Here is a 26599-nt window from a genome sequence, read left to right as displayed (position 1 = left end):
CTCAATAGTCAGGAAGCACTTCATCAGGATCAACTCTGCTCTATCAAGACAAACTAAATGGCACACAAAACTGTGACCTATTTCCTTCTGAGAATCATGCCACTGACTTACAGACTAAGTAAGGATTTCTGATCCTAACATTGCTACCATTTTATTTTAAAATATTTTGAAAATGCTTCCTGATTTTACGTACCAAAGCAACGTGAACAGTGAATTCCACGCCAATGCCAACAGAAGCAATCAGGATAACCACAGGCACTGCACTCAGCTTTATTCCGATTAGACCCATCATGCCAAACAGCTCCACAGTCATCAGAGCCAGCACCACCACCTAGATGATTTCAAACAGCTGTTAGTAACTTCTTCTTCTCCAGACAAATGAAGAGAAAGTTGTTGCAAAACAACATAGTGACTATAAAACACACTCCTCAAAGGCATCCTGTATTCCCAAAGACAAGCTGCTTTTCCTTGTTTCATTGTGCTCAATGGCAGTGACTTGCTAAAGAACCAGTTTAAATTACACACCTAAGAACCAGTTAACAGACCAAGCATCAGTTTTGTCTTCGTTACAATTTATCAGTGATCTGAAAAACAATTTATGCTTCCTTATCATGGATACCCTCCAAACATCCATGTTCTCTTTTTCAACTGTTTCTCGGACAATCCTTCCAGAGAAAGTAACTTGCAACTACCTGTATTGGAATTCTTTTTGTAGAACTGCAAATAAGTGAGGATGACTTTTGAGTGGCTTTAAAACCCACAAGAAAGTGAATACCATAATCAGCTGATGAGTCTCAGGTTTCAGAGGGGCTCTGAGCTTTTAAGATACTTGGAGGGATTGACACGGACAAAGTGAACAGTTAAATCTAAGGCAAAGCTTTTATTTTTCTTTCATCTACCTTGTAAAAAAAAAAAAATGAGGAAAAGGGAGGGGATGAAATCTGTAGAATCAACTTTAAAAGTTGCTAAAGCCAAAGCAGGGAAAAAAAGATAGACATACTTATAAAAGCAATGGTGGACTCTGAAAATAAACGCCTTTTCCAAGGGAAAAAAGTATGCACTACAATAAATGATTTTATAAGCTAATGAATCAAGAGTAATAACACAAATTGCTTGATTAAGTGCTATGAAAAATATTCTAGACTAAACATTTACCTTTTAACATACCTGTCGTATAAACGTACATTACAAAAACTAGTAACTGTTTTACGCTTTTCTACTTCTGGCATTTTATAAACCATACGATAGTTTATGGAATTTAAACATAGGAACATCATCATTCAATTTAACTTGAATGTTTACTGAGAGGCTTATGGTGCCTTGCAGACAGTATGGAGGAGTATTCTTTTCAGTTTATATGGCTCTTTCTCTTCAATAGCTCAGTTACACTCTTTCCACAGTGCGTACCATACAACCTAACTATTTCAGTTTTTCCAGAAAGACGGCATTCAGAAATCAGTGGGAAAATTTACAGGCAAGTTAGTCACAAGCAACTGCCTTGAAAAATAACTATGTCTGATAAAAGGGGAGATGGAATAAATAATTAGAAATAGCTTTAATATTTAATAAGCTCTTAATTTTCCTCTCTATTGCTCATGTTAGCATGCATCTGAGCAAGGGCAAAAGTTTATGTACCTTTCTGAGAAACCTTCAAAGCTGCAAAAAAAGGTAGCCAAAAGATTAAAGTTATTAAGGTTTGTACCTTTAGCATGAACCCTACCCCCTCAAGTTGAATAAATATATAATGAATGATGCAATATACATAACTCCACCAGAGGCCCAGACATAAACAAAACCTTCCGACTACAGCAAGAGCTATGCTGAAAGGAATTTGACTTCAACAAAGACCCTTATAATAAACTTACAATGATCCCAGCCGTCCAGGGGTTTAGGAGGAAGAGGGCACACACCAGAAACGTGCAAGCCAAAACCACGCTAATGGATAAGAGAAGCCAGTGACGAAGCCCAATGTACTGCTCCCAAAACAGAAATGGGTAACCATTTGGGTAGCTGGCGATCCCCAGGCTGGTGTAGTTGCTACAGATAGCTCTCACTTTCTCAATCGCCTCCACAAAGTCAGAAGTTTCACGCAATCCGTTGAGGTAGAAAGGAAACTGAGCGTATTCTATGGGCTCAGCTGCTGGAACTAGGAAAAGGACAGCAGTGTTACAACGTGTGTTTGGAAAGAAGAAGATACACAGAGAGTACAATTAACAAAATCCTTTGCTCTCCACAGCAAAATGCTTAAAGGTGCTGCATTTAAATTTTACTTCTTTGGAAGAAGTGACATTTAAAAACCTCCTCAATAAATTGAAAACTGAAGCAGTACAGGAGATTACTATATTTTATCATGCAGTGCAAGGAGATGAACACAGTCTACATCAAGTCCCCAAACGATTCTATAAAATTTAAGAGATATATTTGAATGCATGTATTTAATCCTCATCAGCGTTACTGTGGTTTTTATTGAACACCTGGCCCAAAATCCCTAACTGCAATATAAAGTAGAAGATCACATCATCTTAAAACATTTTATCCAAATTCTCTTCTTTTATGCCAAGTGCAGTTCCTTTGAAATCAAAAGTAATTTCCCTGAGATTAATTGAGGTTCACTGACACAAAACTAGAGAAAAATTATGCTCGATCAGGCTGATTGGTTTTTAGAATTTCCATTGAATATTTTGAAAGTCAGATTCAGAAATCCATGTTCTGTTATTGATGCAAATGACTGGGAACCCACCCCCACCCCCCCCACCCCCCCGTAATATAAAAGTAATGATTTAATGAGGAAATACATAACTTTTAATCCTCTAATAATTTGACAAACCAACACTCTCCACACTTCTTTTTGAGTGCAATGCTAAGTCTACTGTATGACAAGAAAAAAAAACCAAACTTCCACAACAAGCGTTTTGTTAGTGCCGTTGTGTGTTCCAGACCCTGCAGGGTCATTCAGTTGACTTGCTAAACATGATTTGCCCTATTATAATCTCAACTATAAATTTTCTTTAAGACAAGACTTGGCTGACTGCCACAAAGCTCTAGGGTTCAGATACACTGAAGCATGGCTAGCTGGTTACCCAATCACATTTCCAAGTGCACCAGTCCTCTCCTATAGGCCCTCTCCCCTTCCTCACTGATGTCTAACTAGTAATCCTCCCAGTAAATTGAAAGCTGAAGCAAAGCAATGCAAACTGGCATTGGTGCTCAGGAAAACACTGAATGGCACGGCATGGGACTGCTCCCCTACCTAAGTAGCTGTTGTACTGTATCAGTGTTGGTAGCTTAGCATATGAGCCAACTTGATAAAAATCCCTTAGGTATTAAGAATTGAGGATAAACACGATATAATCTCAGTGGTGAAATTTCAGAATGACGTAGGCAGGAACTTCCTGTGATCTCACAGACAGAACTATCAGGTGACACTAAAAAGCAATGCTTCCTCTGAGCTCCTTGAGCTTTAAACTGTTATGAAACTAATTTTTCAACATGATAAAACCCTGCAGCGGTGCCACGTTTGCAGTGGCGCATGGGCCTCCTAAGACTGCAGGGTGACACAATATATTGTCCTGTTTACGCTTCTGAGCCCTATGCAGCATCAGCCAACTACCAAGTTACTGGTTCTTGAAGGAAGGAGCTGGGGCACTTACATGAACTCGAAGACATGAAGATGAAATGCCACTTACTTCTCAGCCTCGTTTCTGGCATATAGTCTGCTTTGTCGTGGACCCACTCGGGGCGGTGAGGCCGGATGTTGGCTTGCGAGGCGGCATAGGCCACAGGGTCATTGCTAACCCAGGCTGTCAGGTAGATGTAGAAAGCATTTGGGTTAATGATCCCATCCGCATCCACCAGACGCTGTTTAGTCAACTGCAAAATGGAAAAAATTAGAAGCCTTTCAGAAAGAGTTTTGCTTTCAGGGTTTTTGCCATAAAGCTTTCAACAAATGGCCTGGAGATGCAACACGAGTATAGGAAGGGAAAAGTGAAAGGGCACGAATCTTCACTTGAAATGACTTATCAGTAAACCATTGTTTGACAAAGAAAAAAAATCTGAAAAACTACAGTGACAGTAGAAGTGGTTATTTATAAATTAGTACTCATATAATATTTACAATAACCACTAAATCAGCAGATGGTTCCAGAATAGACTGAACCAATTAAATCCAAATTCTGAAAGCCTGCAGCCAAGAGTGCAAAACAACCAAGTTGGAGAAACTTATTTAAAGACAGGGAAAGAAAACCTGGCAAGAGTCCTTACACACGTCTGTGTGCAGTTAACCTCTGTTGTTAACACTGAAGGAAATGCCACCCAGTAAATGGAGGAGAGCTATAAAAATAAAACAACATCTGTATAAATTTTGCTAACACTTGCCTCCTATGACCTATGCATTCAGAAAATGCCCAGCGTCGAGAAAGCAGACGAGTGCCCTATGTTATTTGGGTCACTGTGGGCAAATGCATCTGTGGGGTAAACAGCAGTGGTACACTTCTAGGGTTCTGTAGCCAAATCCTGCACAGCTAGAGCTCTGACAGAGGACTCTGTGGGTGAAAAGTATTACTGGGGTTTTTTGTTTTGTTTATTTAAAATTCTGGCTCGGCTCCAATTTCAGGTCTTTTTAATGAAATGAAAAACAACAGTGACAGCAGTTAAAAAAAAAAAAAAAAAAAGCTGGATTCCAAAGATCTGGATTCAATTAGTCCACAGGATATGCAACAACTGTATGTCTTCAAGCTGTCTCTGGAACTGCACAGTACAGCGCTCAGCCCCTGTGGGTGCACCGCACTTTTCTCCCTCCCAGGCACAGGAAATTATATCAGCAGCTGCAGTCCAATCACATTTGTTCCAGAGCGTACCTGGTACCCTCTGCTAAACAAAATCTCACTGAAGGTTTTCTCTTCAACTCCCTTTCTTTGCTTAATTCATAGCTGAAGCTTCATTCAGACCTGACAGCATGTTGCATGTTGCTATACAGCAGTGTGTTTTACACACCATAGTAACTTTGAACAATGTACTCCGTAAATCTGTCTCCTTTAATGCCAGGAAAAAAAGAAAGACAATAAGCAGATCTGCCAAGAAGCTCATTAGAAAGACTATTTCTCTGCCTGAAAGCACAGTGAGTCAATGGTGACTCTAGGAGACAAGAAGTTAGGTTACTGCAGAATTTCTTCTTAGAGGTTTGAAATCTAATTTTAGTGTAAAGAGTCAAACCTAATGTGTTTCCACCTACCAATGCCTACAGCAAATGCAGTCACACGCTATGATAACCTTGCAAAAGAACCTCAGATATATTTTATTTAGGCAGCGCAAACAACTGCCAGTCTTAGTTTTGCAACAGTATAGCTGTATTTAGTGATGATGGTACAAGAATACAATACAGCACATAACAATTTCAGCCCCCTTAGTGGTATCATTCATTAACGTCTTTTTTTTTTTAAATGTTTTGCATAAATCGATAGGAACTAACCAAATAATTGCAGATGCTAGATTCAAAGCCGCAGCAGAAAGCTGAGCAAAGGTCAACCCTATAAGGCAATCTGATTCAAACCAGAAACAATGCCACTTAGGGCAAGAAGGCTAACACTGGCTCTTTCTGGCATAGGACCAAACTCCACCTACCTATGGATGCAGCAGAGCATTTTTCACAACAGTTTCAGTGGAAACTGAGCGTGTCTGAAACAGGAGTAGCACCAAATGCACGCTAACCAGTAATAATCAAGGGCAGGCATTGCCAGTGTTGATTTTGAACACTTTGCAACACAGGCCACACTGCAGCTGACAAGTGGCTTCAGCAAAGTCAGTGAGGCCATGCGGTAAGGTGTAACTCAGGCATTCAATTCATCAAGACGAAAAAAGAGACTATGACACGCTCTTTGCACCTCCCCCTGCTCCTGAATGACTTGTATATTCCTATATAAACCAGTATGGACTTTGATACAGTACCTGGCTGATGTCAATGGGCTTTGCTCGGTTGCCTGTTTGTACCAAGAGTTTGTAAGCCAAAACAGCATCATCAGATCCATTTTTGTAATTGTTGTAAGTGATCTTCCCAGTTTCCCAGTCACTGTCAAATGCATCCTGAAGTCCTGAAGAGTTAAGTGAGGCAAGGGGAAAACAGAACAAGCAGATAAGCAATCACTCTTAGAAACAAATTTCAGTAGGAAGAAAGAATGACTCTTTTTCATAGCTGCATCAGGAAGAAGATTATCCACCTGTTGCCTCCTAAATTTGGGGCTCCTCATTCACTGTCAGTGTGTAGGAAGGTAAAAGTATCAGTTGCGTGTCCAGTATTTTGCCCAAAGAAAGGCAGGGGAAGAAAGAAAGTACAAGGCAGAAGCCTCAAGAGTCTTCCCATGTGGTGCAGACCAGCAAAGCTGAGCCAGCAAGCTGCAGATGCCATGTGCACTGGTGTAAACCAGCTTCCTCTCAAGGCAAAGAGATCTTTGATGGGATTAGGAGCCTCTGGTCACGCATCCTTCTCAGAGCCTTTGGGAGCAATTTAGAGCTCTGCTAGGAGAAATATATGGGGAAGAGTTAAGCTTGTCTAGAAAAAAAAGTGGTTTTCCTCATGAACCACAATTCCAGAACCATCACACTCAGAACTCCGTAAGCATATTTCCATTTATCACCTCATTCATACACACCCTCCTCAAAACAAAGCTGAAGTCTTGTCCTGACCTGGACGGTGCCAGAACAGAAAAGGGCTGAGTTCAGCCCTGGTCCAACTTCACCGCCTACCATGGACTGAAAACCAGAGGAGGCATTTAGTCTGTTACCTAGAAAGGGAAACATTCTCCATCCTCCCCTCTGCCTCACCAAAACCCTGGCTGTGTGCACTGATCCACAGAGGAGGACACACACCGCTCTCATTAACTGTTTTGGGCTACTGCAGAGCACTGAGGCAATAGCTTCTACGATATAACCAGAAATTCCACTACAAGGGAAAAAAAACCCACACTCAAACTTTCAACTTCAAACAGCAACTCAGCTGCTCCTCGAGCACAGCGTGAGTGAACACGATTTTGTCAATTTGTTCCATCTGTTCAACTTGTGCAGCTAATACAAGTCGTGGGATCTGCTGCCAGCACATGTAAAGATCACAGCCAACACCTATTCACTCTCAACTGTTATTTTCCTCCTTGCCACCCTTCAAGGGGGAGGGAATACCTCACAGCACAAATTTGGATCAGATTTAGTACAGGAAGCCACAGCACAGTACAAGGAGGCTCTGTGCAAGCAGATGACAAACCGCATGTCCAGGGAAGGGAAGGAAAAGGCCGGGGGAGTGGCGGAGAAGGAAATCGCCGACCCACCTCGCAGCTGTGCTGAGGAGCTGTAATGAAAACCGTCATTACAGATCAGACAGGTTAGCTACAGCTGTATGGAGATAAGAGTGCTGGAAGAGAAAATGCACCCAGCCAACATCACCTCCGGGCTGGAGTACACGCTGCCATTTACAAACTCATCCCCTCTCCTGTAGAAAACTGCCTCCCATGTTGTCCTGCCAAATCGTACACTCATGAAGCCAACAGACTGAGAACCGAGCAATGAAAGCCTGCCACCCTCCACACCTGCCCAGGAGGAGGACGATTTGCCATCTGGCATCACCAAAGGACTTCGGGGCCCCCTCTAAAAAAGCATTGTTTGCTGGTGCCCTCGGAGAGGGGAAAACATTGCTTAGGATATGCAGAAATACCAATCCATCCCCCCTGTGCCAAGTTCAGCTCCATGTCAGTCTCTCAGAAAGTGGCCAGGTGGGAGCATTTATGCTATGGTACCAGTCATGTGAAAGATGACTTTGGGATAAGAGGAGGCTGTCCAAAAAAGCACGTGGGAAAGAAGGAGAGCACCAAGGAACAGCTTAACTTACGGTAAAAATGGCTCCCTTCAGCAGTAGGAGCACGCAAATTGCCATCATAGACAGCGTGTAGGGGCAGAGCTTTCAGACTTAACATCCAGCCCCTGTCAGGGGGCTCCGCAGACACACAATAACAAATAAATCCACTGGCATGTGACATTACCAATTTGTGGTTGCAAGGTATGTCAAAAAAGGGCATGTACATTTAACATTACTGCAGCGGGTGAAAACTGAGGTCTCTGGCATCTCCTCCTCCTCCCCTGTTCTTACAAGTTCAGTCAACTCTCAAACCCTACTCTCTTTTATATCTTTATTCCTCAGATGTCTTAACTACTTTATGCTCTGGGTTATTTTATTACTGATCTTGCTGAAACTGAAAGTCTGTGGAAAGAATACAAAGAAACTACTATCGGTTGTGCCTAATTTCTAAAGAATTTCAAAATGTCAATAATTAAAATTTCCTGTAACTTTGAAATTAATAGCAGAGTTACTGCTTTCAAAGCAAACAGTACTCTGTTCATACCAATGACTTAAAAAGACATTTAATCTTTTATAAATGGGATTAATGAGATGTTTCTGGGCAGAAAGATAGAAGTAACTTGTTGACTTCTCTCTACAGAGAAGTTATAAGAATTAAGGGACTTTAAAAAAATCTTATATATGGGATTTTTTCATATCAACAGTCACTTTTGCTTGATGCTTCAGAAGAAAGTGAATTCCTCCAAAATTATGCGGGATACAGGAATGGGGATGAGGAAGGAACTCCTACTGACTCATGTGAACAGCTGGCACCACGAACACCAGATAAGATTACCCTTTGCAAAACCAAGCCTAATTACAAGCCATCAGGGAACTCAAGCTACCTCATTTACATTCAGTCACTTACAAAAATAATGTTAAGAATTCCAGTTTAAATAAATGATTAGCGTTAACTCTTCTTCTGTCGCATTTTCAGTAACAGAAATATACTAACATGATATGCTACCAGAAAGCAAAATACAAGGAAACCTCTGAAAAAAAAAGTGCATTAGGCTGAAGGCACTCCACTGATAGCGTACAGCTAAGATCAAGGACGATAAAAATGCTTTTGTTCATGTCCTGTTGCTTCCCTCATTCTGCCAGACAAATGTGTGCATGTCAGAAGGCCATCTTGAGCCATTAATCTCCAGCACTGAATTCCCAGTCAAGTTGGCAAGAATCAGCCATGAAGTTCAAAGTTGTCCCTACTTTGATTAACCTGCTCCTCCAGCATGTAAAAATGTACCAGTAGAACTGTTCCCACCTCACAGAGGATCCTCCCTGAATCCAGCCTAAACCTGTATCTTGTTTTTAAATTGTTTTCATCTCCCCTCCCATTTAGTCCCTCAGCATCAGCCCCAGTTGGCAGCAATCAGGTATTTTTTCTATTAAGTGTATGCACCTTGAGATACTTCCTAACTATGACAAATGTGGCAGCTTTTACTGTAAGTTTAGCTCCCCCCTGTCACATCAATGCCCTGTACCATTTCAAAAATAACTTCTTTCTATTAACACATTCCAATGTCCTTCTTCTTTACAGCTTTGTGAATGCAGCATCGCACTCTACAAAGTCAGCTCTGTGTCTTTACAAAGCAGCTGGTTTATATTAATTGTGCCTCTCTGGGGGGGAAGGTGGGGAGGAAGTGTAAGGACACAGACCTAAATGCTAATTAGTAATCATAATCATTGACTCTGAAGCTGTGGGTGATCAAGTTACTCCTTCCTGGAGCCTCCCTGACCATTCCAGTCTAGCATTTTAGGTCCACGCACCCCATCGGTATACCCAGGGTACTAGGAATACTCACAGTTCCTCTAGTGGAAGAGAAGTGGGGAGGACAAGAAAGAAGGACAGGCAGGCTAACGTGGGCTGGAAGGGGGAATGCAACTATGGGCAGTAAGAACATAGGAAGACCCCTAAGAGCAGAGAGGATCTGGAAAGGTCACACGTGAGCACGGACATAGAGCACCGCAAAGGAGATGTGCAGGCCCTTGGCCACGGCCACGCAAACAGCCCATAGCACAAGGAGGTGATTACAAAGAGGACAGGGAGGCGTCCGAAGTGGAAGAGCTTCAGGAAAGTACATGGTGGGCCTGCGAGAGGGGTAATGGGAATGTGAGCACCCCCAGGAGCAACTCCAGATGGGCGAGCCACCGGCGTTTCTCTCTGAGAAGCCAGCAAGGGAGCAGATCCAAGGGCACCTCTTCCCGACTTTACTGCTGGCAGACTGTGCTGAGGTTCAGCGCTAATACGTGAAGATCCTGAACACAATCTCTGATTTCCATCTCCCTCGCAGGTTTGGGGCTGGGGAGGAAGGTGGAAGGGGGGACACCAGACACATTTTTTCCTACCGTTTTGGAACAACAACAAATAGCCACAAAAGAAATAAAATAAGAGAATTGGAAAAAGAGAAAAACAAGAGAATTGGAAAAGCATGCAGAAGGATGCTTGCTTAGAAATCTAGAAAGTATAGTAACGTTCCAATCCAGCAAAACATCTAAGCTATGTTGAATTTTCTTCCTGCCAGTAATACCTTCCCTTACAGCTCAATATGCTTATGTGAGCAAAATTTTTTAAGTAAAACTTCCAGTAAGTAGACTGTAATGAATGGATCCAATATGTTTAAAAAACATTAAAAAAACGAAAGCTAGTAGCTGAAATACTGCTTTGCACGATTTATCAGTGCATGAAACACATGGGAAACTTGATAATTTTGTTTAGATGCATCACTTAGATGCATCCACTCTCCTGATATTGCCTGACATATTTCAGAAGGAATAAAATACCCCAAATACTGGCAGTTACCTACATGTTCTCTAATAATCATTGGCTGCACTGGTCATCTGTAAACAGTTACAGTTAAAATTTACAGTCTCGCTAGGTCAGCACAATTTTTTTTCTGTTGGCAAAAGCTTCCTGGAGATTCTCCCAACAGAAAGACAGAGGTAGCACAGAAGTACTCCTGGGCAGAATTATGATTGCTGTTAAATTTGCTGAGAGGTAACAGTACTATTTATTCTGAAGACAAAACAGTTATTTGTCTCAACATGTGTAATTATAGTATCTTTAATAAGCTGACTTCAATATAATTATCATCGTAGTACCTGAAAGGCCATGCCTTCTCTTGTCTTCCCCTGCCCCACTACAATTCAGCACAGACAAAGCACCACCACAGAAAGAGTGAGGATACTTGACTGGAAATCTTGAATGTATAGTAAGCTCCCAATCCAGTAAAACACGTAAGCCACACTGACTTTTCTTCATGCCAGCATTCCCAGCTGAAGCCAACAGGATCACTCACATGCTGAAAGTTAAGTCTGTGCCAAAATACATCGCCAGACAGGGACTTTTCATTTACTGTTCTCAAAACACTCAGCAAACTTTTATTTTCCCAAGACAGTGGGCCATATTTGGCCATTAATTATGAAGCAGAACTCCTTATTAGCTGCTTAGAAATTAATGGCACTGGATGGCCTTTCATGGATATAATCTGCTAAAGCCTCAAGACTGTCTTACTGGGGAGTAAACTTAGCTACAAAGAATTTAAGTGACCTGTTGGAGAAACAGCGACTCAATGTGTGAGTTCGGCTCAGCACTAGGTGTTCCACCTCCTGCTTGCAGTCTTTAACCTTGTGACTATATTCGAAGAGAGGAGCATTACTAGCGTGAACAAGTGGTTACTACTGTAGAATTAAGAAAAGTTCATGCAACTCTCTCTTACCTTGCAGCCAGTCTCGAAAGTAGTGCAACCACATTTTGGGAAGCTGCCTATCTTCTTCCAACAAAACATATGTCACATTGCTGAAACTTCTGTGAAGTTCATAAAGTAAGTGCTGGACATTTGGATAGTCTGCTTTCTGTGTCACAATATACATGTTGTAGAATGAAAAGTACTTGAACTGTGCGGCAATAAAGTCATATTCCCGTGTTTCCCGTGGTACAATGTCTGTGAGATCTAGTCCATCTCTCACCCGGGTAGTTCCATAAAGGCTGAGCCCAAGCAAACCCAGAAAAAGAAAAATAACCACAATCTGCAACAGAAAATGGAAATGCATTTGGTTTTAGGTTTTTAAAGAAACTAACAATTCATAATGGTGCACTACAAAGCCATGTTCAAAATTAACACCCACAAGTCTACTTTAAAGCTTTTCTTTCTTTTTTTTTTTTTTTAAATACACATACACTACAAGGCTAAGCTAATTTGCATTGCACTGAAGAGGCTCTGCATCATGGATGAGAAATTTATATCATAATAAAGAATGGCTTTAGTTTTACTATTCACAAGCTTATGTTACTGAAAGTCACCAACACCCTCACTCATAACTTCTATTTGAAAATTATGTCTCTACAGCACTCACAAGGTAAAACTTTTAAAGTAGGAAATTAACTGTAAAATTGTCAAGAATTGTTACTCCAAAAGAATTCTATTTATTCGTTATATTTAATACCACTGCCAGGAAAATTTTATTACTGGGCAAGGCAGAAGTCTATTGTTGAAAAAACAGTAAATAGTTCCCTGATTACCTTAGCTTTTGGTTTTAGAAGGAATGGAGCATAATGCTTTTCTGCAAAAGATGAGAGTGTCCACTTTGTACAGGGTGGCTCAAGGCAATGCATACTGGAGTCGGAGAATTGGGAAAGCAAATCCCTCGTCGAGCTTGTGCGTTCTGGGCTCTGGCAGCTAAGATTATCTTGCATCACTGTCACTGGCTGCACAGATATTTCTGAGCGAGGCTCTGCTGTGGTGTAGTATACCTGTGTATGAGGATCGTATTCTGTGCGCAACTGCACTGTAGACTGCATTGTAATCTGAGTTTCATGTGCAAAACTGTGACTGCTGTATGGGGGTGGAGGACTGTAGCAAGTATTGTCGTTTTCTGCATATGCTTGAGGCTCAATCTGAATCACTCTAGTGACACACGGACTGTAAGAGAACAGAGAAACATCTGTTCGCATTTAGATATATCTTTATTTTAATCAGACGAGATAGGATAACCTGCTTTCATCTGAGACTGCTTCTACTACTATCAGATAGTTTATATTAATTAAGTGTAACGCTCTGATGTGAATTTTATTCTGCACCTTTAGGAAATGTTTCACAGAGGTGAGCCTCTGAGAATATATGCACATTTCTTGTGCTCAGGAAAGAAGAAACCAGCATCTGTCTGAAGACACTGACATCTACCCATACCACTCCATTAGTTACACATGCTAATCAGGTCATACCCAGGTAGTTGCACACAGTCTGAATGCACAATAGGTGTGTGAGTTAGCAACTACATGTCCATGCTGAGAATTAAGCTATTTAGATCAAAGTGTAAACACGTGACATACTGAGTTCTTCTGTTTAGAACTATTAAAGTAACTCTTAAATAGTATTTGGGCCTTCTGGATAAGACCTCAGACTTTTGGGAGGCAGGCTGAAACCACTTGCCATACACTGACTGAACGTTTTAAAAATTAAGTAAACATAAGCAAGGATTAATTCCTAGGAAGGATGGGGAACATGAAGAGGCAAAATTACAGAAGTAACTGAAGCATTCCCTTTATTTTAGTCTATGCAAGACCCTAACAGATAACTAGTTTATTAAAAAAAAAATTATCAAACCTCTTCCTGTAAATGAGAAATGACAAATTGATGATAGAAAACAGTATCAGAGATTTTTCACCAAGTGGAGAAATCCTACCAAAACAAGAGAAATTCAGAATGTTGCCTATCTAAACAAAGCAAGGTCTCATTAAATGCATTTCTTCACATGTAAATGGGCCTGAATTCCGATACACATTTGGTGCAACTTTAGATGAGGAAATAAATGCAAGGTCTGATTGTCCTATACTTCTAAGAATCAGGGCTCCAAAATTCAAGCACATTAGGCCATCCACTGAAACTATGACTGAATCAGAAATAGAAAGCAGGAGTCCTGGCTTGGGATCAACTCCCTGTTCTAACCACTCTCTCAAAAAGAAATTTAGAAAAGTGCTTTCTCTCTTTGACATTAAAATGTCAAACTATGTCAGCTCCTAGGTGGGTGTAAAAGGCTAAGATGACACTCCATAACCAGGATTCTCCACATCCCAGTTACGACCGTGAGAGTACATATGTAGAAATGTAGCTGATCCTCTTCATTGCAGGCAAAAGCAAAAACTAAGGTAGAAAACATGCTTGATTTCTAAGCAGTGGCTCCACTGATGACAGTAGAGTCCTCCCAGCCCCACTCTACACTCAGACCTGGCCATGTATCAGGTAAGAGTCTGTGTATGCACTCTTTAGAATGGCAGTATTTTACCATTCTAAATTACTATTGAAGCCATAACAGAAACTTTATCAAGCATTATCCTGAAATGGTACTGATCATCCTGCATTCCTCATAGTCCTATGAAATACTCAGCTAAGGGGAAGCCTTTTTACAGTTTACACATTATGTTTATGTATTTAAGTTTAAAGGCATAAAAAGCATAAAAATTAGCACACAGTGATTAACTGCAAGTAAGGCTTCTCAGTACCCTGAGTTACGTACAGTATTCCAAGACTACCCAAAACAAGCACTGGACACCTTGCAGTACCCTGTAACATTCTAAAAATACTTGAAGATATTGCTAAAGCATCGATCTTTTATCTGCTTTCAGAAAGTTGTCCTTCAACAGTCAAAATGAACATACGTACGAATGAAGGGAAAAGCATGTGTGTGTGTGTGAGAGAGAGAGAGAGTATGAGAATGAGATATTTTAACTTTTCCCCTCTGTCAGGTAAAAACTAAGATAGCAAATTTAAGTCAGTCACTAGCAATAACATCATAATAATAACATACTGATCCCGCTGCAGTGAAGAACTCCCACTCCTGACAAGGAATGGTAGCACTGATTGGTGATCATAACAAAGACACACCTCATACATCAATCTATCACACATTCTCACCTTGTAAAACAGCAGAATATATCCAGTCTCCTGTCCTCTCGACGATAAAGGTCCATGCTCAGGATAGCAGGAAAAATCAGCAGAACCATAGCAAAGTTGAATACCACCACAACTGCTGCCTAGTGATCAATCATAGGAGAAGTGATGTCATTACTAAGCTTCATGTAAGGCATCAGCTTTACAAAGCATAAAAATTCTTTTCAGTTCTCATCCATTCACCCATTTATCATGTCAACCCATCAGATGCTTCGAAGCTCTTCCCTGAGGAGACTGGGAGATATACTTCTACATTCCCATTTCATTATGGTAGGCCTATTGTAGTTAATTAATTTCTTTTAATAATAAACTTCATATTATTTTAGTACATCTGTGCCTGGACATGTGGTGATGATTTATAAGTGGAAACCAGCCAACAAATCATGCTTTTGCATGAGATTCTGCCATATTTAGAGTCTCATAGTAAAAAAAAAAAAATAGAAGCAAAAGCAAACCTGGAACTAGAACTCAAGTTCTTACATTTAAGGGATCTGAAGTAATTGAAGCATCACAATAACATTAAAGAAACATTAAATCAGAAATGAAATAAAGGTTTAAGTAAATTTTAATTAAATTGTTCTATTTAGTAAAATATTATGCACTTGATGTACCTACTTAAAAGCCTAGCCAGAAAAAACAACATTTTGGGTTTATCAGGGCTTATTTTTAAAGGAGAATCAAAATTAATCCAACACCATATAGTAAATCTATGTATTAATATGCTTGTGTTTAACAGTGCTTGATTAATGAGCCAGTCTGCCAAAATGAGTCTTAAATTGGAACAAGAATACTTGGTTTAATTTGTAAAGCGAACATTACGTAACGAAAAAAACCAACCTCCCCGCCCACCCCCTTTCAAAACGTACTTCAAACCCTTTCCCACACAGAGATTCCCAGAGAATCTCCATAAACATATGTGGTGCAGTATCTCTCATTATTATTAATAGCATTTATTTGTAATGCAGAATTGTTAGGAGCACCAGTCATCACAAAGGGAAAGCCTGGGCACAGATGGGACTGGAAGATAGTTGTAAGAGCAGGAGAGACACTGGGAAAAAAAATGTTTGAGCCATCAACAGGTGAAAAAAACCCCTTGAAATCCGTATATTTACCCATTAGATAAGATAAGCAGTAGCCATCTCAACAGTAGCCCAGTTTCATGTTAAGGAAATCATATAAACTATCAAGTGCCTCCACCTGTTACTTCTGAAGTAATGACCACTTGGGTTAAAACAGTCATAAAAAAGAACAAAAGTTGGGCTACAAAAATGAAGTTGCTGACCTGATATAAACAGGTCCTCCTTTTTCCAAAATAAACAAATGGCTGCTTTTGATGTTGAAATATGAGGCCTCAACACTGGCAGCTCAAAAGATGTGATATCCAAAATTCATGCTTTGAAATTCTTGACTTACATGTCAAATAAATAAATTGCCTAAATATCACAATTTTTATTTTTGTGTCTCTTTATCTGTGAAAATCAAAGTAGTAACACACTGAACAACTTTTAGAGTTTTGAAGCTGTCAAAACGTAATAAAAAAGACTAGATATTGTTTTTACTTTCCTGAGAATGACAGAATCAACTAGCTATGCAAATATTTTCTACTCATTTCAATTATAAATATATTGCATAGAAAAGTGGTTTTATTGGTGTTTCTCTTTTGTTGTCTCCAGCCTGCCTGAAGTAAGATTTTGGTCCTGTAGTTGTCTGTAGACAGAACGACTAAAACAGAATTTACCTAGTGCTTAAAGCTGAATTAGTATTCAGCCATCTTTGAGAGTAAAGATCCAATGACTATTTCATGATTTATAAACGTCCACAAGAAAGGTATGTCAGGTCATAGCCAAGACTTTAAAATTAAGTGATTTCCTTTTGATCCTCTCTAGAATTAATTGGATCTGTCAGACAAACAAATGGCTGCTGTTGCAAGCAAGGTGTTTGTTGGACCTAGTTCATACAACTGCTTGCTTTATTGCTGCTAAACCAGAGAAGGTTGAATCACCCATATAACATGAATAATTAGTTGTGTCTAACCAAGATCTTCTATCAAGGATCAGCTAAGATTTCTTGAGATTTGGAAAAAACAGTTGAGGGAGGCCTGACTCAATGATTTTTACTCCTCTCCAGCACAGCTGAAAAACTAACCTAAGTCCTCTCTGTTCCTGCTCCATAAACTGCAAATACTTCATGCCTTATCAGTCCCCTTTGTAGACCCCAACGTCCTTGAATCAAAAATGCCACTAAACCTGAAAACTAATACTTGAGTGTATAGTAGAGATGCATTAAAGTTGGTTATATTTGCATTTGATTTTTTAAGAAGCATCAAAACTAATCCAACAACACACAGTAAATCTGCCTATTAACATGACATCACTTTTTAAAACAACTAGATTTTCCACTGTGCCATCCCAGTGTTGATGTGTGAACCCTGCAAGTAAAATATTTTTAAAAAATCCTCCCTGTTCTGATTCATATTTAAATAGATTGCTAGAGCTTAACACCACATTTTCTATATATTGCACACTGTCTCTCCCTCACCCACCTCCCCGGCATTTCAAGGACGTAACAGTTCTCAGTTTTCACAATTAAAAAAAGAAGATATTGTCCTTGTATCAATTTTAATTTGTTGTCCCATCAAAAAACACCCTGTGACTTGATAAGTAGAGGGAAGGAAGAACTGCTGGGGGGTGACTCAATCTCTGAACTGATGCATCAGCCACCACTTCCCCTCCCAATACCATTTAGACATTCGGTGGCTGGGAATGGGGATGTATGAGAAATGCGATCGTGGCAATACCCAGTCTGTAACAATTACATTGATTGGAAAAGCACCAACAAAAAACTGTGGTATCAGAGCTTCCAGAGTACAGGCAACCTGTTAGCAGCATCTAAGCTGAGAGCATGCTTAGGATTTTTTTGGGACAGGGCATCTTCTCTCACGCCTTCAGAGACAAATGGTCAAATGGGAGAGGAAGGGGCTCAGACCTTTTCCTTGAGAAATCAACAAAGGTAAGATTAGTCCTAGAAGGGATAAAATGGGGCCTACTCAAGGGTGTAAAATGAAGGCATTCAGTGAAATAAGATCAGAGAGTAGTAAAAAAATTCCATTAATCAGAAAAAAATGTTGGTCACTTCCTGAGAAACATGCTCCGCTTTTTGCATCTTTTCATAATGCACAGCCTAAAAATATTATTGCTGCTGCAACTGTTCACAGAGACAGAAGAATGGCCGTCTGTGCTTGGAGGCAGCAAGGGAGACGGGAGCAAGGCTGGTAGGCTGGGGCCCCGCTGAAGGTATGTGCTGCTATGTGCCATTCCTGGCAGCCCACCCAAGGAGAACGGGTGTGCTGTATAGCCAGAGGTGATGAACAGACGAGGAGGTCTGTCAGGGAAACTTCCACCCTACTGCTGCCTATCTGCAACTCCCTCCCAACGCGCACAGACCTGGAGACCCCCCTTGTCCGTCCCCCCCCCCCCCCCCCCCCCCCCGCCTTTTTCCCTGAGGCTTTAATTTTGCTTGTTAAATTCTCGTGTCAGGAGCACGGAAAGGTAAATGACATGGGTAAAAGGAGGGAGACAACCCACTTCAGCAGAGTAAGATAACTGAATGAGCTTAAAAACTTAGATTCTCTCTTTCCACAAACCCACCACCTGGTAATGCACTTTTACGTTTAGGAAAAAAACTTGTCATTCTTACAGTGAGGGAAAAAGTTACTGCTAAGACTGATTGGGAAAAGTTCACTCCTGCTCATTAGTGAATCCACACCACTCCTCTGCTGTTAGGGGAGGAAGTTTCTGGTGTAAGCAAGAAGAGTTAGACGAATTTTTGTGGAGTTGTCTGTACCTTCTCTTTCCTGGGCAGAATTTATTCCATAACAGTGTCTGAATAGTCTGTCTGAGGAAATAATTCAGCCGAGCAGTAGTTAACACTCTGCCTTGCCTTCTTTCATTTATACTCATAACAAAGGGCTATGTTTAAGACATTCCTACTGCAAACTTCAAAAACTTTCAGTGGATTTCTCTGATAACCTCCCCCTTCACCACAATTTTAAGAAATGAAACACATCTGAAAACTCAAGGACCTACTCCTTCGAAGTCCTGAGCACTATTACAGGTGATTCTTGTGACTGAGTATTTGGGACATGTTCAGCATCTCAAAGCCCTAAAACTGCTTAAATAAAGGGCTAATAAGATCAACAAATGGAAAAAAATTAAAATAGTGAAAAAGCTAAAAAAGTCCCTATCTGCATAATGGAATCAATATTAAAAATCTCACTTTCAAAAGGACTCATTTCCATTTTTTAAAATTCAACAAGAGCTAACCCTAGCAAACTCCTAAGACAGCATCAGCCTTGCAGTGTTTGAGTTCCATAAAGTAAATTAACAACTCTGAGGTATCAATGAACTGCTTTAGCTGGCAGAACAGAACAGAAGCTGAGAAAGAAGAAAGCATTGATATGCAAAATATGAGTTTCTAACTAGAAGTTGGGCTTGCAGACGCAGGAAACCATTTATTCTCCCTCAGCAGCTGGGTTATTTTACAGATACTGGGCCTCAAAAGTTATGGAAACTTTGACAATTATCTTGCAATGTCTTAAGAAAAGTGAATGAAGAGCAAAACAAGGTCAAGAGCAATCCTTTTTTAAGTCCATCTGTTAAAAATTCACTATCTACATGAGAAGAAGGCAGCATCTGTGAAAAGTAAATGCAGTATTTCATTGCTTTCTAAGTCTCACTAGGAACCTATCAAAGACAGCAAGCACTTCTTGTTTAAACAAGCCTGAGTAAGAGGGAGAGGGAGGAAGAAGACTGTAAATAAAGAAATCCATATATAAATACAGACCACCCACCAAAATCTGCCATGGTTATCTGATTCTGAATGCTGTGATTAATGTATCACCTGATTTTGGTTTTACCTGGTGAAGCTAGGCAAAGCAAGTAATAGATGTTCCTTTCCAACAACAAAGGATGTTATTTTAGTAGTTCCTAACTTATATACGTATCATTTATATATATTGCTCTAGCATCAATAAATCCTCATTACAGGTCTCCGGCTGCCCTTTTTTTGCACTTTTTCCATCTCTTACATACATATAAGGGGTTACTATGTGCAAGGAAAGACAAATTACAGATGCATGTGAGAAAAGATTGAGCAACTCAAACATTAATTTCTGGACACCCAAATGTTCCTACACATAGATTCCATATTAATCACTGCCTTAAAAAGGACTTTGATCATCATGTTTTTATTCTGAATAATATCAACATGTTCATACATGAATTATGTTGAAATCTCACTGGAAACTTTTTGTTTGTCATTTTGCTATGCAGACTTAGTTTTCTGAACTTTCAGTGATTCAGTCTACAGTGCGGCAGCAGGCAAAACAAAAAGACTTTAGGAAAGGTATATTTAACTTATACTCAGATTACAGTAACAATTACAGCTGTTGTCCCCACATATCTTCCAAAGGCAACCTGTCATGTTCTGATGTGAAAAGTGAGAACAGAGAAAGACTGAGCAAAATTTGATCAGATAAGAATTAATTTTGGTGGCTCCCACTCAACAGCTCAGCAGTGCAATTAGGACAAAATGGCTCATCTGTGTTGAGTACTTCTTATGAGACACATTTAGGCTGAAGTAACTTCTTTAAAGCACAGGTACTACAAAGCCTGACAAAACAAGCCTTCTCCTCTGATTCCTTGTGAAGATCTCCAGTATCCTGTCAGCTGCTTAAGGTACATGTTGAATGTTTGAAATTGGGCCACAGATTTAGGAGACATAAATAACTTCTTCCAAGAAAATAAGTGTTACACTTCCAAAAATATTTCACACATTGACACTGGTCTCTCCCATAAAATAAAACAATTCACTGTCACATCACCTGTAAGAAGAGACATCTAGGTTTTGACAAATTAGCAGAGCTAAATACTGCTAACCATTCAGGACTAAGGATCTAGTTATAGTTGCCGAAGACATCTGCTAAACAATGCAGAAAACCACTAAGGCCTTTACTTTCTCTATTGTTCACTACCAAACTGCCTATTGAGAAGGAAATGGCAAACAAATTATTAGTGCTTATTACTAACATAACTGCAATCGCAAACAGTTTACCATTTTACAGCTTAATGCAGGCATACTTAAATCTCCGAAAACAGCAATAATTGCCAGATGTATTAAGAAAAATTGCAGCCCTTGCTTCCTCCGGGTAGCCAAGGGCTCAAGGAGAATGAAAAATGACTGGAGAACCAGGCTACAGCAGAAGAAAAATAACTACTGAAAAAGTATAGTTTGCCTGCTCTGCACCAAGGTCAGACAGTGCTATAAATTGCTTGTGTCAGGGCAGAAATTCCCCAAGCTTTCTTCAAAGAGCCCTTGCTTTTAGAAGAAAGCTTTCGCCAGCATCCTTAATATTTCATATTCCTGAAGGTATATAATCACAAATACAAGAAGACAAAGAGAGAAAGGGAGAGTGAGCGATACATGGTTCAGCACATAAAATTCACATTTTCTCTCAAAGCAGTTGGAACGTAAAATTCTTGAAGTTTTCTCTAAGGCTGCTAAAATTACACTGGGAGTAAGGCAGTACAAACTGCTGCAGTAGTAATTAATATGGCAAATGCATATTGGCTGCTGCCACTGCACTTTAGTTATAGTTTATAAGAGCAGCAAATTGGACAAACATGAATGAATGAAAGGATTAAATTGCTAGTGAGGAATGTTACAGTACACACTACAGTACAGTCTACTCCTCTTGGCTTAAGAATGCAAATCGTTCTGGAGACTTGTTTCTGCTTAGTTGCATACATCTTGTTTTTTGCACTGAACCCAGCTGTGATGGGGCATGGTATTCTTTCACCTGCTAACAGGATGCGAGAGACTCCAGGCATGAGAAGTGGGAGGAGCAGACAGCAGTTGTTATTACCCATATCTATGGTAAACAGTGATCACACTGCAGCAGCACTGAACACAGACTTTAACACTACCACTAACAGGCATCATCACTGGCCTTTCATGATGGGACCATGCATAAGAGCTAGCAAAATACCATACAAACTTACTTGGAGTGAAAATGCTCGTAAAGCAGGAATAGGGATTAAGGCAGCCATAAAGAAAGCAGTAACATTGCTGATAGATGTAAGGGCTACACTTGCTCCTGTTCGCTTCAAACATTCACCTGTTCTGTCCTGCAAAACAAATGACATATCTTAAAAGTCAAGTGAATAAGGTGGTGTCCTGCAAATGAACGGGTCATCCTACAGATGCAACACAGTAACAGTGAAAAATTACTACCATGAAATTCCGAATACAAATGTGCATTTGAAAATATGTGAGAATAAATGATACACTAAGTATACTGTTGAGGAGAAAAGCAGATGATAAATGAAATGCTCATGGGTTTTTTTGATGGTAGAAAACATTATCAAAGCTGATTGTAGCTTCAGAACACTAAGTTACCAACATTCTATCAAATACCTCTGTAATAAAGTAGGATGTATTTTCTACCAGTGGAGTTACTTGGTGTTCTCATTTTTCAGACAATATAAGCATATATTAACAGCATAGAGGCATAACATAGCTAAACATCTTGAAGAAAGATGTTACAAAACAAAAAAACCAACCCAAAACCCAGGGACTGCACACAAAGAATGCAGATAAATCAAAATAAACACGTGACCCTTTCCCAACCCATCAGGCTATTTTGAAGCATATGGAAGTTACAGTAGAGCAAGGTTGTAGTGCCTGCATGCCAAACCAGCTGGGAAAAGCACATGGAAAACGCTCCTTGTACGAAACAGAATGGCCAAATACACATTGCTTTTAAACGGTTTGCACTTCGGATATGAAACTCTGGACTGAGGGTAAAAAGGTCAATAAAGGGAAAGGATCATAAAAGTGCACCACCTCAGATTTTGTTACATTAGTAAGTTATGCTTTGAAATGTTCATGGTCAATTACAAACATCAGAAGAGAAAAACAGAGACAATTATTCAGAATAACACAAATTTAAAGCTGTAACACATAAGTAAAGGTAACGGTTGATACAAATAAAAAAATTGTTTTCTACGCTGTCCTCCTTCTCCTTCTTTTCACCTTAACATTTGTGTTCTTCCATTAAAAGCATTCTATCAGTTAATTGTCAGACTCGTATTTGAGTTTGTTCCTAAACTTACATCAACTTTCACCAAAATTTTTGGCAGAATTTGGATTATGTAAATTAGCCTTTATATGACAGCTATAAACTAAAATTTCAAGACGAAATAAATCTGAGACACTATCAAAAAAAAGGAAGAAAAAAAGAATGTGAACATTCCAAAACATTCTAGGATCACACATATTGCCGTAATTTCCTATTTTGACAGAAATAAGAATTTCCAGACCCTAGGAAAAGCTATTGAGAAAAAAAAAAAGGGTTTTTTTAATCACTACTAATTCATTCTGGATACAGTTATCTTTTCCTATGTGAAGCCTTTTGTTTTATCTTCCCCCAAATCCCTATTTTGTCATTACCTCGAATGGAATTCTCTTATTCTGCCCTGTTTCGCTAAATGCATGTGCCAGAAGGAAAACATCATCTACACCAACTCCAAGAGCAAGAAAAGGCAAAACCTTGGGGGAGAAACAAAACAAACAAAAATCAAGAAGGTTGTTTTATGACCTGCCATGCAGCTAGCCATTAAAGGGCTAATTAAAGCAACTTTTACATTACACTGTACACAAATCTAAGGGTAAAATGAAAATCAAAAGGATGCAATACAACTATTAACTTTTTTTCTGGAATACTGCTGAGGAACTTGCACTATACCATTTACAGGTAAAAAAATCTCACCAAAAGTAATTAAAGTTTTGGGTAGACAAAGACTATCTGATAATAATTCATGTTACATTCAGAATAGTTTCAGAATTTGAACATCCCAATACATTCAGATGCAAAGACAAAACCTGCAGCTCCTTATGTACAACTGGATGCCTCCACTTGTATCAGGACACAGAAAAATCAAATAACCCAGGATCTAGTAATTAAACAAAGTACATGATACCTGCCTTTTTCCTTAATACCGTTTGGCAGCACGATCACTTAATTTCTCACAGCACAAGCTATGAGACAGGACAAAGGCACAAGTAAAGATATAGAGCCAAAATACTTTTGCAGCTTTTTTCCCCTCAAAGATTCAGTTGTGTTCATTTACTAACAGAGTACTTGTAATTCAACAGCAGACTTGTGTCTCCTAAATACCTGAGTTGTGGCAGCATTAAAGGAAATTCCAATCAATGAGCACAGGCCCAATCCTGCAGCCACCGAGAGTGCAACCAACAAGACTCCTGCCAGCCCCACGGCACCCTGAGACTTGGCACAGTCCCACCGCAGCATTGTTAAACAGGCGTAGGCAAGCTAAAGCAAGGGGGTGGGAGGGGAAGAGAGGGACGGAGTTGGGGGAAAAAAAGGCAAAATATTAAAATGGATCCTTTTCTAACAGCTCTCTCTCCCCACTGAAAATACACATCCTTACAAACATTTGTAAATAGAATAGACACATCACAGATGTTACACAGAGGAACAAGCGACAAGCCTGAGGCAAAAGTTTACAAACTAGTTTTTATTTTAAACATGCCTAAAATGTTCTGGACTACTGACTGGTAACAACAGAGCAGATATTTAAGCCCTGCTCTACTACCAGGGAAAATTAAATAAATGTATTGTATTACCATTAGTAAGTAGCCACTAGCTACTCTGATAACACTGACATCAGAAAATGACTTTAGGATGTCATCCAGGGTGGTTGTAGTAAAGGAGAGCACCTTCTGAGTAGAGTTTTGTGCAACACTTTGATGAACAACCTATGAAAAGAAAAATAAAACTTCGTACGACTGAAGAAAAATTCATTACCATCTTCTACAGCACACATCTGACATCAACTACTTTTTCATTAACGTTCCTGCAAAAGCCCACACCCTACACAGAGATTACGCTGGTAGTACACAAATGTGTTTGGTAATTATTTCTTGCAAGCTACTGATTACCAGACAAGACTTTGCATCCTTCAGGAAAAGCTACTGCATTCCCAGCCCATTCCAAACATTTTAGCTTGAGTCCTCTTCCCACAGCTCCACCCTGGATTTGCTGCAGTACGCGTTTTGCCTGTAACCCAAGGCCGGCGACCTCTTTGGGGTGCTCCTCCTTCCCCCTGCCTGGCCATTTGCAGAGGTCAGAAGCAGCGCAGCAGAGGTCAGAGCCTGGGACACAGCAGCCAGGCACTGTCACACAGCCTCCCCACCCAGGCTGCCGCGGGGAGAGCAGCCCATGGCTGGCTAATGTTTTCCAGACACCTTTAGAACAACCACGCCAACCAAACGCTGTTAAATTCCAGCTAGCTCTTTGGTTCCTTTTCAGCCCCAGCAAAGCAAAAATGTCCCAGACAGCAAGGAGCAAAACCCTCATGGCTTCTTGCATGTGAATAACCAAGCAGCTTCTTAATTGGGCTGGGGGTGGGGGGGGAATCAGCTTAAAAAGTCGGAGGCAATCACTCAGTTCTGGTGTAAGCATCTTCCTTGAAGAAGGCAGTGGATCTTAGCAGGACTTTATAGCACGATATCTACGTTATTTTCAATTTTACCTCAACATACATCCTCTGCCAGGCTTCCAGAATTGCTGCTGCCTTATCCTCGTTCCAGTTGATATGTGAAACATATTCATACCCCTTGAAGTGCTCGTACATTTGCTTAGGAGTCATCAACTGAAACATGGTTTGCAAAGCCTGGGCACTGTGACATGGAGAGAAGGGAGAGGGGGAAGAGGCATAAAATGAGCATTTCCAGGAAATTATTTTCATGGCATCAAGTCCCAAATGAGACCCTAACAGGAGCTAGCATCTTCATTTTATAGAACACATGCTTGTATTATAATTGAACAGAGTATAATTATTCTACTCTCTATCTGGTGCAGCTGTACTGGTCTATGCAGTGTTGAGGCTTAATCTGGTTTCACTGGTGAAGTTAATGAGAGTTTTGCCATTATTTTCAATAGGATCAGTTTCAGGAGCAAAGAATGTAACTCTACAAGTTACAAAGTTCATGACAGATAGACAGATTACTCTGAGGATGCCACAGGAACAGTTATTTCTACAAGATCTTGTAAATGCTGCTGGCAATTTGTCATTTGAAGACCTTGGTCTTTTTCATCTCTTGGAGAGAAATGTCAGATTAAACTCCTGATGCCTGACAAGCTGCGAGGAGCACACAATGGCAATAACTATCCATCCTGAACTTCCACAGTATGCAACTGTATCCAACAAATTTTAAAGCTTAAGGCATTATTTTATTTTTCACTAAATACATTCTTTGGCTACTTGTTGAAAGACTTATCAATGTTTAATGTGAATGTAAAAAAGGTCAATATTCATATTAAAAGTTCTAGTAAAACTTCCCTGTATTAACTATGGAAGAATTATGCTTCATTTAGTTTAGTATGGCCTACATTTTTCAGAACAGTTCTATTTCACAGGTCTTCTCCCCCACTGAAGTCCAGTGTTCCATGACTACTTCAAGAAGTCTCAAACAAAGGGGTTTGTTTTATCACTCAAAACTGTATTCAAGATGTAGGGACATAAAAATAGACTTTTCTCTATATCGATCCTGAACAAAAGGTTCAGTGGAGATTTTGGAATTCTAAGAGAAGTCAAATGAGTGAGCACATTATACAAATTATTTTTTTTCCCTTTTTGCTTTGATCGTATTTCAAAACGTGATCAAAGTTATTCAGTGCTTTAAACACTGT

The 26599-nt window shown here is 39.9% G+C and overlaps 1 protein-coding gene across 6 annotated transcripts in view; it reads right to left on the bottom strand.

Annotated features, from left to right (window-relative positions):
- PTCH1 (patched 1) overlaps positions 1-26599 on the bottom strand; it is a 75529-nt gene that overhangs the window by 14210 nt on the left and 34720 nt on the right. For all 6 annotated transcript variants that reach the window (XR_007505154.1, XM_049796249.1, XM_049796248.1 and 3 more), the window contains 12 exons: positions 25440-25587; positions 24532-24663; positions 24062-24217; positions 23335-23433; positions 21885-22010; positions 14791-14909; positions 12399-12798; positions 11596-11905; positions 5944-6086; positions 3687-3870; positions 1866-2146; positions 194-331 (listed from right to left, as the gene is read on the bottom strand). Coding sequence is in view for 5 of the 6 variants with exons in the window: in XM_049796249.1 (XP_049652206.1) it covers positions 194-331; positions 1866-2146; positions 3687-3870; positions 5944-6086; positions 11596-11905; positions 12399-12798; positions 14791-14909; positions 21885-22010; positions 23335-23433; positions 24062-24217; positions 24532-24663; positions 25440-25587 (2236 nt within the window). In the remaining variant the exon portion in view is untranslated. The remainder of the gene's footprint in view (positions 1-193; positions 332-1865; positions 2147-3686; positions 3871-5943; positions 6087-11595; positions 11906-12398; positions 12799-14790; positions 14910-21884; positions 22011-23334; positions 23434-24061; positions 24218-24531; positions 24664-25439; positions 25588-26599) is intronic.

Source organism: Accipiter gentilis, chromosome Z (assembly GCF_929443795.1).
Source record: "Accipiter gentilis chromosome Z, bAccGen1.1, whole genome shotgun sequence".
Taxonomy (NCBI): domain Eukaryota; kingdom Metazoa; phylum Chordata; class Aves; order Accipitriformes; family Accipitridae; genus Astur; species Astur gentilis.
Note: the sequence above shows the minus strand (reverse complement) of the source record. Positions and strands in the feature narration are given on the sequence as shown.